Source organism: Paroedura picta, chromosome 1 (genome assembly GCF_049243985.1).
Source record: "Paroedura picta isolate Pp20150507F chromosome 1, Ppicta_v3.0, whole genome shotgun sequence".
Lineage (NCBI taxonomy): Eukaryota > Metazoa > Chordata > Lepidosauria > Squamata > Gekkonidae > Paroedura > Paroedura picta.
The window spans coordinates 85,204,423-85,219,754 of NC_135369.1; the positions used below are offsets into that span (position 1 = coordinate 85,204,423).

General features: G+C 43.2%; 1 protein-coding gene across 4 annotated transcripts in view; it reads right to left on the reverse strand.

Annotated features, from left to right (window-relative positions):
• Window positions 1-920: 920 nt before the first annotated feature.
• The window catches only part of MAP3K21 (mitogen-activated protein kinase kinase kinase 21), a 55,061-nt gene continuing 40,649 nt past the window's right edge, over window positions 921-15,332 (reverse strand). For all 4 annotated transcript variants that reach the window (XM_077346163.1, XM_077346143.1, XM_077346152.1 and 1 more), the window contains 3 exons: window positions 12,601-12,695; window positions 5,392-6,150; window positions 921-3,905 (listed from right to left, as the gene is read on the reverse strand). In XM_077346163.1, the coding sequence (XP_077202278.1) occupies window positions 3,523-3,905; window positions 5,392-6,150; window positions 12,601-12,695 (1,237 nt within the window). In that variant the 3' untranslated portion in view covers window positions 921-3,522. The remainder of the gene's footprint in view (window positions 3,906-5,391; window positions 6,151-12,600; window positions 12,696-15,332) is intronic.

Below are 15,332 nucleotides of genomic sequence, written 5' to 3' on the forward strand. Positions count from 1 at the left end.
ACCTTTAAGGCCATGCATGGTTTGGGCCCGGTGTACTTGAGAGACCGCCTCCCTGCCTATACCCCCAAAAGAGCCTTGTGCTCCACCACCTCCAACTGGCTGCGGATCCCTGGCCCCAAAGAAGCACGGTGGACCTCAACAAGGGCCAGAGCCTTTTTGGTCCTGGTCCCCACCTGGTGGAACGGGCTCCTTGAAGAGATCAGAGCCCTGCCCGAACGTCCACAGTTCCGCAGGGCCTGCAAGAGGGAGCTCTTCCACCAGGCATTTGCTTGAGGCCGACCGACTCAGAACACCTGCTGGGCTCCCCTCAGACACCCTTCCATGACTGAACAAACTTGATCTCCCCAGTGTTGTTGTTATTTACGTTGTGTTATAAATTGTTACTTGGTTGTTATGATGTTGTATTGAAACTGTATGTTACAGATTAAATTATTATAATGTTCCATGTAAAATTTCATAATGTTCCATGTAAACTGCCCAGAGCTGTAAAGAATGGGTGGTATAAAAATCCAAATAAATAAATAAAATAAAATAAAAAAATGCGGACTCTCTCAAAAGCCCTGGCAAACAAGCAAGTCTTGCATTACCTTCTCAAGACCTCCATGGAGGGAGTGCCTCACTTCTTTATGGAGTTCATTCCACAGAACTGGAGCCACAATGAAAAAGGACTAAAGAATTGGCTGCCAGATGACTGTAGTTGGTGCACAGAGACATATCGAAGGTGATGAGCCTTCAAAAATGTGGATGAAAGGTCATTAAGAGCCTTAAAGGTCACAACCAGCACCTTGAACTTGGAAACAGACTGGCGGCTACATTCTAGATAAGTTATCATTTGGAGGTTCTTTGAGGGCATGAGGTTATAGAATTTAAATTATTTTCAAAAACAACAGACAAGTAGGAAGGATGACAAATGAAGAGGCTTCAGAGAATGGTAATTTTTTAATTGACAGTCAGTCACTGTATTAATGTTACATAAAAATGGATGCAAACAGGACTTTAATAAAAAAGCTAGTGGTTTCTTGTTGGGCTGCTGTAGTTTCCCACACACATCAATGTGGAGAGAAGTGTGCCTGCCTGAAGGAGAACCCACTCTGAGAATCTTTGAAATAATCTCCCTTTGTCTATTTTGCTTGAAACTTAAGACTAAATTCTGTGGAAATTATCTTTAAAAACAGTTGCCCCTGACCCTTGAATTGGCTCCCTATTGAAAATAATAGTCCTGAAGTTGCAGAGCACCACCTCCCTCTGCACACATCTGAATCCTGAATTGGTAATGTGTTATTTGAACATCAGCAATCATGGTAAACATTTTCCCTGCCAAATCCCATATCTAAAATGAAGATTTCTTTTTCTCAGAGCATACCCCTACTCCAAAATTAAACATACTTTCCTATAGACCTTTTATACAGAGGACCAACCATTCAAGTTTTCAAATTGTAAAGCTCTAAAATTCAGATTGCATATCTTTTAAAGGGCCAGTTTTTTATAGTACTGTAAAACACATTACATAAAAAGGAAACTGAATAAACTTATATAAAAGCACTGAGAAGGAGAATTTTAAAAAACCATAATAACTTAGTCATAAATTGCTGTACAAAGACCACACAAATCACAACTAGACATCAGTGTGCCTTTACAATAATTGGATAGGAATACTACTTTGTCCATAGAAATATTCATAATTGCTTCTTCTCAACTTTGCAGGAAGACTATTCAACTTGTGTACATATTAAAAACAGAGAAGGATGCCTTCAGGAGAACATTATGTGCTATTGCAATTCCAGTTCATTAAAATTATCATGACCTTTGCCATGAATCTTAACTGAACATAGAATGAAATCCATTGTTTTCAGTACTTGGTACTGATATCGAAGAGATATCCAATGTATAATCTAAATTAATTACAGAAGCAAAGGGTGGAAACAAGGAGATTTTATCTGTTTGCCATGAAACACAGCATTTTTTAAGGTCCTCTTCCCACTACCAGCCTTCACGTGTCTTGAAAAGCTAACCCTAAAGGTTGGGGGATACCTTGGATTCAATGCAGTGCAAAGAACTACAGCCAGAAAGCAAACTTAGCAAAACATCTCCCCCCCCCCCCTTACACACACACACACTGTAAGCTTCATATTTTACACTGGATTGTTTGAATTCTGGCCAACACATTTCAAAATAACATCCTTAAAAAGGAAAACAAAAACAGGTAGAAAATTAATGATTCATTCAACAATTTCATTTCTAAAACATATGGAAAGCTATCAAAATGGCAATTATGAATAACTTTTAATGTAGAAGGGCCACAACTTCAGAAAACCCCACTACCTTTACATTTTAATCATGATACCTTAAAATGCCTTCAAGAATTCACTAAAAATAACTGCCAATGCAGACTTTAAATTAAATTGGTCAATCAATTTCAAATGCACTGTTGTCAAAATGTATTTGATACAATTAAACTGCTGTGCATTCACTGACACTGAGTAATAAGCCACATTTATAAGTCTTTAGCTTTTAAGACTATATACTGACAAAGATATTCAAATAATGATTGGTACATTGAAACAAGATCATTGGATCTTTTTTCAATATCTGAGGTTCTCTAACTGCCTTTACAAATGTGCTCTAATTGCCTTTACAAATGTGCCCAGTGAAAAAATGTTTCGTGTCTTTATCCTAAATGCTTTAGGATGCCTTGGGCTGATCCTGCGTTGAGCAGGGGGTTGGACTAGATGGCCTGTGTGACCCCTTCCAACTCTATGATTCTATGATACTATGTGTGTGGGGGGAGAAACTTTTGTTTCAGTTTTCTTCTCACCACCATACTAAAAAAAAATATACAGTCATATGTTGATATTAGGAATTTGGTCAGATTAACACTACTAAAAGCAATCCAGAGTGCACTCTCGTCAGTGCAAATGTCACACATGGACACTCACTTATTCATGCACATTCTCTTAATAAAGATATTAAATTACCAAATCATTTTCGAATGATTACCTGATCAAAGGAACTTTCATTTTTAAAAACGTGATCTCAAATGTGTAGGTTTCTAAGTAACTTTATGATGGATTACAAGAAATTAATTGAGTATATTTCTGCCTCTGCTGAAATCAAGATGGAATCTATTTTTATTATGCCTTGAAACCACACAGTTTGAAATATGAAGCAGAGGTTTCCAAAGGTAGTAAAACCATAGTTTCTAGCAGCATTTTTCTTGCAAGTCACCTGCAGGCAAAATATCAATTTAGACTACAAAGGGACCTTATGATATAGCTGATCAATACTGAAATTCAAAATAGTCTTTGACACAGTGAAGAGAAAGATAAATTCAAATTGTGACAAATATATTGAGCCTGACATGTATCTGTTCATTCAGAATACTGTCTATGACCAAGGGGCAGCAGACTCACCAGCCCTCCTCCCTCCCTTGTATTTAGGATTTTAGAAAACTGCAGCATAAAGTTGGAACCAATTTTTAAAATCTTTCTTCTTTTAAAATGGCGTTTAAAAAATGCAAGGCGCTTAGGACAAAAATTCCTTCTCCAGTTCATATATTGATGGCCGACATGATTTACTCTTCATTCTGCACAAAGGTACCGTACAATCAGTGTTCTGACCTTCAACATCGATATCAAGTAATGAGGGCATGTGGGATTTAGTTCTCTCCTCAGTCTCTGTTAAGAAGTTAACCTTGGAACCTCTATCAGCCTCTAAACGAGCCATTTCAAAAGGGCTTGTCTTTACACTTCGAGAGACAGCTTGCCAAGGATCTAATCGGCTTCTTAAAGAAGAAGGTCGAGGTCTTGCTATAATATTGAAAATTCCTTGCTTTTCAGGAGATGCATTGCTGGAGCAATTTCTTTGAAAGATCGATGGGATAAGTGGAACCTCAGGGACACCGTTAGCTAGGAGGATGAGAAAGGGATAAAGAGAGCATCACAACCAATATCCATCTTATGTCAGTGCAGAAAATGTTAAGCATAAAAGAGAAAGGGCCCGCCAGACTCCTGCACAAGCAGAAAGCATTTTGCTTGTGTACAAGGGAGAGGGAGAGAGACTAATTTCTTCAGCTGAAGCTCCTGCAATACATCCCATGGCCTTCCAGAAGATCTCTTGACCCTCGGGAGTGTTTTTGGGCAGGAATGGCTGTAGCAATAAGGGCTACAGATTGCCCCAAGAAGGTGGTAGGAAAGCCCCATTCTTTTGAAGAAATATGATATTTCTTATGATCCAATTAAATGATTTCAACGATGGAACCCTAGACATTGCTAAATTACTAAAATAGTCTCCGAGGGGGGACAGTGACAGAAGACTGGAGCTAGAGCATCTTACATGTTTTTTCTTACGTGAAAGATATTAACAAATAAAATACTGTGGAATAGGAGATAAAATAGGAGAGAATCCTGCATAACATTTGACTATACCATACTCAAATCCTTTCCACTATTATTCACCTTAAACAGACTAACAAAAGCTGAACAGCTTTGGGATAGAGAGTGGTAAAGAAACATGTTTGACCTAAAATTCTGTGATTACTTACATCCATGAGTGCTAGAAAATGATATATGCATCCTGGGTACAATACACAGAGAATGGATCATGGTTGCAGCAGTCTAGGGTGCTATATATAAAATGTGAACTTTGCACTACAGAAGGCCCCAAGTATGTGTTAGTGTTTAACTATTGTGGTTTCTGTATTGAAGAATTTGGGATAAATTATCTGCACTTACTCTACTTCTTTTACTCCAGTTAGCAAGAATCACATACATTTTAATAGTGCGTGTTTCTCATTCCCCAGTATCATAGAAGGTTTGGAAAACATTGCCATCTACCACTTTCATACACTACTTGCACTATTTCTTTTATTATCTTTTATTATCTTACTAGCAAGAAAGCCCATGGCAAGCAGGAATGCAATGGGCGCTAGGACCCAGGGGACACCTATATGTCTCTCTCTCTCCCTCTCGCTGCGCAGCAGGAGGTATAGCAGGTAATTAGGGTTTGTTCTTAGGAGGGGAGGAGGGCTGGTGTACAGTTTGGGATGGCTCTGTGTCGCTGTCAGCAGCTTGAGGCAGCTCTCTTGGTGTCTCTCTCTGCCTCCCTCGCAGCAGGGGCGATAGGAGGGAATGAGGGCTCGTGTTCGGTCTGGCAGGGCTCTGTGTTTTTCTCTCTGTCTCTGGCGTGTCTGAGAAGAACATGGCTAGCGTCCAGGGAGGGAGGGCGGGAGCTGTAGGGGCAGGGCGAATCAGGGTGTAGCCAGCTTGGGCAGCCGGACACGTCCCACCCCTAAGGCTGTTTCACAAATATATAGAGGAACCATGGATAAGGATGATTCCTGGTCTTGTTTTGTCTGTAATGGATATATGAAATCGGACAGTTTGTTCTACTCACTTGTGGTGTGACATGGATTTCCATCCGACACAGTCCTTCTATGCCCCAAAATCCTCACTTTAGAGGAAGAGACATTTCCCGTACATTGGGGTTCTTTTTCCAGAAGAGGGCTGGGACACAGCAAGTTAGAATCAGTGTCAGGAACAACTCTGACAGTTTGTTCGTTTCTATTCACTGGGCTTTCAGCCACCAAAGACTTAACAGGACCATCTCTGTCACTGGGCAGGGGCCTTGCAGTGATGTCTTCAATGTCAGGCTGGAGAAGACATTTCGTGGAAGCAGAAGATAAGGACAGAAGATCCACAGTGCTTGCAGATGGACTTAATGAAGGAATGGGGATCTCCTCTTTTTTGGACTGCAACCTTATAGGGCTTGCACTTCGACGAAACTTGGAAGCTCGCTGGAATAGTCCATCACGCTTCTTCTTTTCTTCCTTAGGCAGCACTTCCTCTGGAACCTGCAACCTGTTCAGCTCTCTAATGTCTAAGCCCAGAGCTACTGATGCAAGGAGGACAGTACATCCATATAATACAGAGTCAGTTTTCTTCTTCTGCAGTGTTCTACTGAGACTGTTTGTAGGTGTCATTTGTGGAGTGCTATTTGTGGAACTTGCTGAATTTCCTTCTTCAAAGCTCTCCTGTTCTGCAGAATTTAGCCCCTTTTCATCTTTCCCAAGAGGTAGGTCAATATAGGCTTGATTTGGCAATTTTAATTGTTTTGGCCGCTTAGCATCCAGACTTTCAGGGGAAAACTTCTGTTCTGTAGATGAAACATTTGTTGAGACATTAACTCCAACAATAAATGGAGAAGTTGCCATTTGCCACAAATATTTTGATGTCAAAAGGAAAGCACAAATCTTAACCAGTCACAAAGCAACCAAGGCAAATAATGACTTAATTGATTTGACCACTGAGATCTACTATAATTCTTCTAATAGCTTGATAGTAAATTTCCCTGGATTTTTTGCATTGGTCCTCATCACTTTGTGATCCCCCCTCCCCCATTTTAGTTTAACAGCTCTGGAGCTAGATTCCACCTCAAATAAGACATGCAAAGTACAGTATTCAGAAAGAAAGAAGCATAGCTCAAATACTTCCATTTTGACAATGACAAAGTTTTACCTCTGAATGATTGGCTTCTTGAATCTCAATGGCAAATCAGCATAGTTATACACAAGTAATGTTTCTCTTCTAGTCTTTCTAAAAATTCAAACTTCAGGATCCATTCTCCGAGCTCCTGGGGCCGTTGCTAGCAGCAACTCTTAATAAGTGACTAAAATGACGTTGGACAGAAAGGAACGCTGCACAGTTCCTGTGAAAGCTCCTTTTATTCTGAGGTAAGGAGGGCATCTTACCATGGGTGACTCCCATTTAAGGAAACAGGACTTAGATATCAATGGCCCATTATGCACGGTGACTGCTACGCCACATTGCCGCTGTGGTGTTTCGGCGGGGCCAAAAGCCCCACCGTCCCCCGTGTATGCATGGGGGTGGAGCTCCACCGGCTCTGCCTGCACAATGGCCCCACGCACATAACGCGGGACCGGAAGCAGCTGCAGCGGCTGCTGGGGGGAATTGGGGGTAGGGGGGCCCCACAGCAGGATGGTGGGGAGCAGCATTTTGCTCTCCCACCATGGCAGGGGTGGAGGTCAACCCTGTTGGATCTGCAGAGCTGGCAGGGGCAAGAGGCATCCCTGCAGGGATGCCGTAGGTCGGGGGAGGAGCCAGGCCGAAAGCCCAGCTCCTTCAATCATGCACAGAGCTAGCCCGACCTAGCCCTCACCTGCGCCCTCGGAGGTCCCAGGACTCCAGAAGAACCTGCATTTTATTAACGTGGGTCTTCTGAGGGCCTGGGTCGGGCCGGACCCTGGTTGGCAGCAACGTCGGGCATAATCGGGGATTTTCCCCGATGCCCCGTCGCCGCCCGTGTATAATGGGTCAATTTCCTGTTTACACCCATGGAGGCCACCTGCTCAGCAGTTCCCAGATCCCCTCAGTAATTCTATAACTTAAACTGAACAGGTAAGAACAGGGATGAGCAGTCCAAGGAAAGGAAAACCAGGATTCCGAATATTAATTTGGAATCAATAGAAAATCAGCCATCCAAAGTTTCTTCCCTTTAAGCTAGGGCAAGATATGGTACCCCCAGAGCAAGAAACCTGGTGGAATGAACTCCCAGAAGAGCTGAGGGTCCTGACGGAGCTATCATAGTTCCACAGGGCCAGCAAAATGGAGCTCTTCCACCAAGAATTTGGTTGAGGCCAAGCTATGGAAGACCTGGGTCCTACCTCCAACAGCCCCTAACAGCTTTTATGGCCCTAAATGCCCATCCATTTTGGCCAACCTCCCAAGGTTGGTTGGTGGTGCATATTAGTACTGGTTGAGAAATTGGGGACAGTATTGACTGGTTTTAGGCCACTGGAGTTATGTAGTTTATCCTTGTTCTATTGTCTTTTTGTAAACCATCATGAGCCAGCATGGTCCGGGACTGGCGGTCAATAAATCAAAATCAAAATATAAAGAAGTGACCTTTCTTAGTCTGAGAGGGACAGTATTTTCACATGGGATTCCAACAGAAGTTTGTCTCATGTTGGTTTTATTCAGTGGCTATGATGATGATGATGATGATGATGATGATGATGTCATCCGTACAGTCGTGTCCGACCCACGGCGATTCTATAGGAAAGTCTTCACCATGCGCCCCTGTCTCTGACTGCTTCTTTTAGTTGGTTCGTGGTCATCCCTGTATCGGCTTTGATCGTGTCGTGCCAGCAGATCCTCTGGCGACCACATTTCCTTTTGCCACTGTGGCTATGCCCTGCTGCAAAACTCTGTGACTAAAAGCAGCATTGGCCAAGGCAGGGGAATTTATTTTGTAATGCTTTACAACAGTGGTCCCCAACCTTTTTTAGGCTGGGGACCGGCAGGGCATTGGGCCGCGCCCGCAGGGACCACGCCCGCGCGGGCCACGCCCACGCTTCGGGCCGCGCCCGCGGCCACGCCCGCGGATCGGGCCGCGCCCGGCCGCGCCCGTCGGCCGCACCCGCGAGCCGCGCCCGTCGGCCGCACCCGCGAGCCGCGCCTGGCCGCGTCCGCGGATCGGGCCACACGGGCCGAGAGGGCGGAGAGGGCGCGGCCTGCACGGGCGCGGCCCGGCCCTGATTCCTTCTCCCCGCCCTCCCGCAGTAAGTAGCTTCCCGGGCCGCAGGCTTGCGGCCTGGGAAGTTTTTTACTGCGGGGGTGGGGGGGCGGGGAGAGGGAGCCGCGGCCCGGCGCCATGGCCTTTGCGGCCCGGCGCCGGGCCGCAGCCCGCAGGTTGGGGACCACTGCTTTACAAGCATTGAAGGTGACGCATATCTCAGGCACTAGCATCAAAGGCTCTTCAGTTTGCAGAGTTGTGAATAGAATTAGTTGTAATGCCCAATAGCACCAGAAGTTTTTGGGATAGAATAATGTGCCATCTAAGCCACCTGCTAACTTGGAAACTGTCTTCTCTAAAAACAAAGAACAAAATGATATGAATATTTAATCTGAGTAATGGTGTTGGAGACGAATGCTGTGAATACCACGAACAGCCAAAGTTACCAACAAGAGAGGAGCAAACCAAATATGTCATTAGAAGGCAAGATATTACAGCTAAAGCTCACTTACTTTGGACACATCTTGCAATCAAATTGCTAGAAAAATCATTAATGCTTGGCAGGGTCAGCAGCAAAAGGAAATGTGGTCGCCAGAGGATCTGCTGGCTTGACACGATCAAAGCCGATACAGGAATGACCATGAACCCACTAAAAGAAGCAGTCAGAGACGGGTGCATGGTGAAGACTTTCCTATAGAATCGCTGAGGGTCGGACACGACTGGACGGATGACATCATCATCATCATCATTTGTAGGCACAGTCCTGAGTTATATTCTGAGTGCCTTTCTTAGGTCTAAAGTATGTCAGTCCTTCCCTTTAGAGTTATCTGTTTGGGGGCAGAATGAAGTGATGGAAATTTCCTGGGACCAATGAAAAACAGAGGTCACTTTAGAAGTAAAGGTAAAGTCTGTTCTTAAGAATCTGTCTTCCATAAAGATAAGAGTCCCTTCCTAGCAGACATTGCTTACAATTCTGACACCCTGTTAGCTGAGGTCACTGATGTTAGAAAAAGAAACTTGAGAGCAAGGAATTTAAGTGATACTTCTCTAATTGTTTCAAAGGGAGGACTTGTGATTGCTGCCTAGGGCTCTGCATTCAGCTAGAATGGACTGAAAAAAACACCTGGAAAATACCTTAACGGTATTTTTTTCGGGTATTATTTAAGTTGATTACAGATTCTTTGATTTGACCAGATACTGGTATAGGTGACTTGAATAAAATCCAAATATTCCCAGCTTTTATTTGGACATATTCAGTTATACCAATCAGCAGGGGTGGTAGGAGCTCTCAGATCCCACTGCCACAGCTGATCCTTTCAGGTCTGCATGGAGCATTGAGGGGCCTCCCTGCCACATGCAGATCCTGGAGTACAGCTTTTGCTGTGCAGGAGTTTAAACTGCCAAGCGGCAGAAGTAGAGTTTGTTTTTATATGCCGCTTTTCCCTACCCGAAGGAGGCTCAAAGCGGCTTACAGTCGCCTTCCCTTCCCTTTCCTCTCCCCACAACAGATACCCCGTGAGGTGGGTGAGGCTGAGAGAGCTCTGATATCACTGCTCAGTCAGAACAGCTTTAACAGTGCTGTGGAGAGCCCAAGGTCACCCAGCTGGTTGCATGTGGGGGAGTGCGGATTCAAACTCGGCTCAGCAGATTAGAAGTCCGCATTCCTAAGTACTACACCAAGCCCCCCCCAGCCCCCATCTGAGTCTGCATGGGGGAGTCACAACCCACACAGATCCTCCATCCCCAGGGTTTTTTTCTTCTTCTTGGGGCTATTGGACCTGAAAAAGTTCTGTTTCTGAATAATCCTGGATCTGAATACCATACTGATATTCAGACCTGGGTTTTTTCAGAAATACCAGCAAAAACCATTGGCCCAATAGAGCGGGAATAAGCCCGCCCCCCCGCCCTCCAGTGCTGAACTGGCCTTCCCTATCATCTTGTGTCTTTAATATGGGCCGTGCTCAATGGGAGCAAAAGGACTGGTTCCTTAGACACCACTTGTTCTTCCTGTTGACTCTTCGTATAGCTATTTTATGTCTTTAGTTTCCACTAAAATGACATTTTACTTGTCTCCAAAAAGCTCATCTTCAATTAAAGGAAAGAATGCAACTATGAATTTAAAGTGATAATCTGACAGGATTTCAGTCACAGGCTATGTCTGTCTGCAACTGTGGAAGACCTTCTGATTGTCCCCTAAAATCAAATAGACCACTTCACATGTCCACACTATCAAGCTCTGACAAGTAGTAAAGGATTGCAAGGGCTGGGGGTTCATGAGCATGGCAAATTCTGACTTAATGATCAGGTTTGTCTTTCAGAATAGCTTCACCGTCCTGTGACATAAGTTTTACAGTGGGCACATCCACCAGTGGTACTTGCAACATATCCATAAGCAGAGCTGGAACACAGAATTCTTTTGCCACTTAAGAGGTTTTGTCTTTATGAAAGCATGAAGACTACTCTATTTTCAAAGAAGTCTGGAATAGGGACTATGCTTTCTGTTTCTGGCAGCCATGGAAAAAAATTCTTTGTTGCTCTTGGGGAGCATTTTAGCAAACTCTGAGGAGTGTTCAGATAGTTCTAAGAGAGCTAAAACAACTCTGGCTAGCAAAGATTGGTGGTCATCTCAATTGGAAGAGACAAATGGGAGGCTCTGGTTCAATAATTTCCTCTTCTGAAAATTCCCCATAATCTTTTTTCTGATAGGGCTTCAAATACCTTAGATAGACTTTGTGAATCCTTCCCCTGCTGAGAGCATTGATCACTCTGGCTATGGGTAACTATTGTTTTTTTGGCTGTCTTAGTTGGCTAGTTGACACATACACACATTGACTGACTGGCCTCCTGAAATTCTGTGGGGGCCAGGGTAGAAAAACGAGCTGATGAGCCAAAGCTTAGACTCTTGCACCCTCTAGTGAGCATCTCAATAGTGTTGTTTTACAGCCACATACATTCTTCTGGCATCTCTAGTCACAGTCACCAGGCTATTTCAGGGAGAACTTGAGACAGATACAGAGCAGCCTCCATAGTGGTGAACCTTCTGTGTCTATGATGCTTTTGGGTGTACCCTTGTGCTGATTTGGGGTGCAGAGTCATAGTAATGAGACCCTGCATTTTCCTCAAAAGGTTCCTCTTCCTTAGTGCTGTGCCAACAGATGGCCTCTGCACAGTTCCTAGGCCATATTCCCTACCCAGGACTCCAAAGACCATCTTGTTGTCTCAGTCCTGGAGTTGCCTTTGGGAGGAACCTTGGGTCTCATTCCCCAGCAGAGGAAAACAGTCATTTGAGGCACCTTGCTTTCTGGCCATTGCCTCAGCTAGGCAATGAAAGGGGCTTTTATTGGTTTGAAAGGAGAATAGAAAGATTAGCAGAACAAAAGATAGAGAATGAAAAAGTACAGGAAACAAAAGGCTAAAAGGGAGGTCTAGTGCAGAGAGCTCCTGAACAAGCTTGCACACTGTTATAGGAAGGAAACAAACTGAAGAGTGGGTAACCTCACCAGTGGAAATAGGAAATTAATATCCTAGTCCTGCCTTCTTGGTGGGAATCACCAATTTTAGTGAATGTTGAATTATCCATCTTCTGGCCTTATGTCGATTTACTTGGGAAGTAACAAAACTACTTATACTTCATTAACCTTTAAAGTAAGTAAGTGTTGAGGGGCAGCAGTGCTCTTAGCAATGTAAAATCCTAGTGAAGAATTCCTCCCATCCCCCTTGACCTCAGATGACATTCCAGACTAGCATTTCCACAGGTGCGACAATTTCAACTTGTAGAACCCAGTTTTTCTCACTTTGGTTGTCTTGTGGCAGACTGGAATGTCTCCAGAAATCATGCTGGTTCTTGTGGTTCTCAGAAACAGTGCATTTTTGAGCCACTGCTTGGATTTTTTTTTGGGGGGGTGGGGGGGGGATGAATCCTTGCACCCACAGAAACATTAGTCTGAATTCAAGCCACTGAAAGCATCTACTGTATACTAAAAATTCAGACATAATGACATTTGTGCCACAGGATCTTAAGAAATAAAAAACAGCCTCTCTTGCTGTAGTACAGTGCTATATAGTACTAACCTTGGTCCATGAACAAAGAGGCTAATGGAACACCTTTCTGATTCTTCATCAAAAGTGTTGACCAAGGACTGCTGCCATCTGAGAGGGGTCTTATTCTGAAATCAGATAAATGTTTTGATCAGAAATGTTTTCTTTACAATGATAGGATATTTCTACTGTGCAAAGAAAGAACATAAACAACATATGACATTTATTATAATATGTGATAGCAAGTTTTAGTTTCATTACTATTGGGTTTTATGTGCATTTGTTTCTCTTTACTATTAGTTTTTAATAATAAAAAACAACAAATGCCTTTAAAGCCTAATACAAAAGCTTTAAAAAAGGATTTACAAATGCATCATAAACTCGTCTTATTAAAATCTGGCTACTGTTAAAGAAAAAATGCAGATACTTGAACCTATGGATGGGCATGAACTGGAAAATTCCAGTTCAGTTTTGGGCTGGTCCATTTCACTTCTCTCCACTTCGAAGCAGGGAGAAGCTAAATGGACCACTGAAATGTCTGGCAGTCATTTAAACACCACATTTCACTTCTCCCCTTTCAAGTACGTGGCAGCAAAACAGACTGCTTAAATGGCTGTCAACTATTTCAGCAATCAATATAATTTCCCCCCACTTCAAAGTTGGTTGGTGCAAAATTGATTGCTAAAAGGGCTGCCAGCCAATTAAACCTTCCAGTCTTCGCCTACCTACACCTGCTCCCAATTTGTTTCTAGGGTCAATTCAAGGTACTGGTATTGTTGTTAAAGCCCTGCATGGCTTTGGACCAGCATACCTATAGGACTTCCAGCTCCTTTACAAACTCATCTAAATACTACAGGTACATTCTGAGGCTCTGTTTTGGGTGCCCCCACTTTCTGAGATTAGGTGGGTAGGTAACCAGTGCAAGGGTTTTCTTAGCAGCCACATCAAATCTCTAGAACTCTCTTATGCTTCTCCCCTTCTGTTGCTACCAGCATGTGTTTTAATTGCTTTTAAGATATAGAAGAAGAAGAAGAGTTGGTTCTTATATGCCGCTTTTCCCTACCTGAAGGAGGCTCAAAGCGGCTTACAGTCGCCTTCCCATTCCTCTCCCCACAACAGACACCCTGTGGGGTGGGTGAGGCTGAGAGAGCCCTGATATCGCTGCTCGGTCAGAACAGTTTTATCAGTGCTGTGGCGAACCCAAGGTCACCCAGCTGGCTGCATGTGGGGGAGCGCAGAATCGAACCTGGCATGCCAGATTAGAAGTCCGCGCTCCTAACCACTACACCAAACTGGCTCTCCACACCAAACTGGCTCTGTTTTTATTATGCATATTTAAAATGTTAGCCACTTTGGGGGTCCTGTTGAGGATGGAAAGCAGGGTATAATTTTGTAAGTAAATAAAAAGTGATCATAATTTATCCTTAAAAGACCAGTGGTAGCTGTTACCCAAATAGGTGTACATGTGTCAGGGCTGTAATGTGCAAAGGAGTCCCCTTGCTAGCATAGAATCAACACATGTATTTTTGAATACTTCAATACTTGGGATCTCAGCCTGTGTATAGCAAAGTTCTGATTCAAATCAACTCTCAGAAAAATGAGGGGGAAAGCTTCTTAAACAGAAGGGGAGTTCATTTTGTAAAAGAAGATAAACCAAATTAATTTAAGCACTATGGTAATGCAAAATAAGAGTTATAGAATGGAAAAAAAATACAAAACAGCAAATAAAGCACAAAACTCTTTCCATAGACAATCTTCCTGCCTACTAGGGGAAATAATAAAACCCTATTCTTAAGAGAAATTGGGAAAGGTAGGTAGGTTGTCCCCCATGGTAAAGAAGCTGCTTTGAGTGCTGAAAATGACCAGGCGGGGGAGGAAGTGCAGCAGCAGGTCTGTACAGCAGAGAATTGAGTTTGGAGAAATGAGGCATTAACTGTAAAGCTTGGGTAACTGGGTAAATCCACAACTGGCTACAAAAATTAGGACTAGAGGGACTCTTTTGCCTGGGATAAGGAGGAAAAGGGGTATTAGCATCAGAATGTGGGAATAATAAAAATGCAATCATTGAAAAATGAACAAGCCAGAAAAGGAATACCTCTGTCTGTATAGAGGAGGGAAATTTCCCTTTTGTCCACGAGAAGTGTCAAAAATGTTTCCTCAGGGAGATTTGGAAGTTATATCTATGGCCAGGTTCTTGTCATGACTGAGGAAGAGCTGGAAACTTCTGGCTGGTAATTTAGCTACTGAGTAGATAGCTAGAATTGGCCTATTGCTTATTGTTTTTGAAATTTGGGTTATTAGATGAGGTCAGTTTATCTGGGGGAAGGTCCTAGATTCCTTGGGGAAAATGGACTTCTATTAGGGTGGGCTCTTGCATAATTGGTAGATGAAATGCCCTGCACTCCTTTCCTCCTTTGTCATGACTCACTGTCCTTTGATATCACTTTAATTCAGGCTCCTTTTATCAGTCCTAAATTCACACTGAGGTGAAGGTGTGTACAAAAGGGGAACAAACTATAACAAAAAATGGGGATTCCCAGGGTTTGAAGTCTTGGGGGCATCAAAATCCAACATGTTTAGTTCGACTTCAAGCTACAGACATTTACAATCACTCATGATTATCAACATATGCCCAATTCAACAAAGCAGATGCACTTTGTAAAGAATAAATCCGAGCTACTCAGCCATCTCTAGATTTTTAACCTCCTTGTATCCTTTTACTTCTGAGCCATAAAGCCACAGTGATTAGTATGCTTGTATTTTAG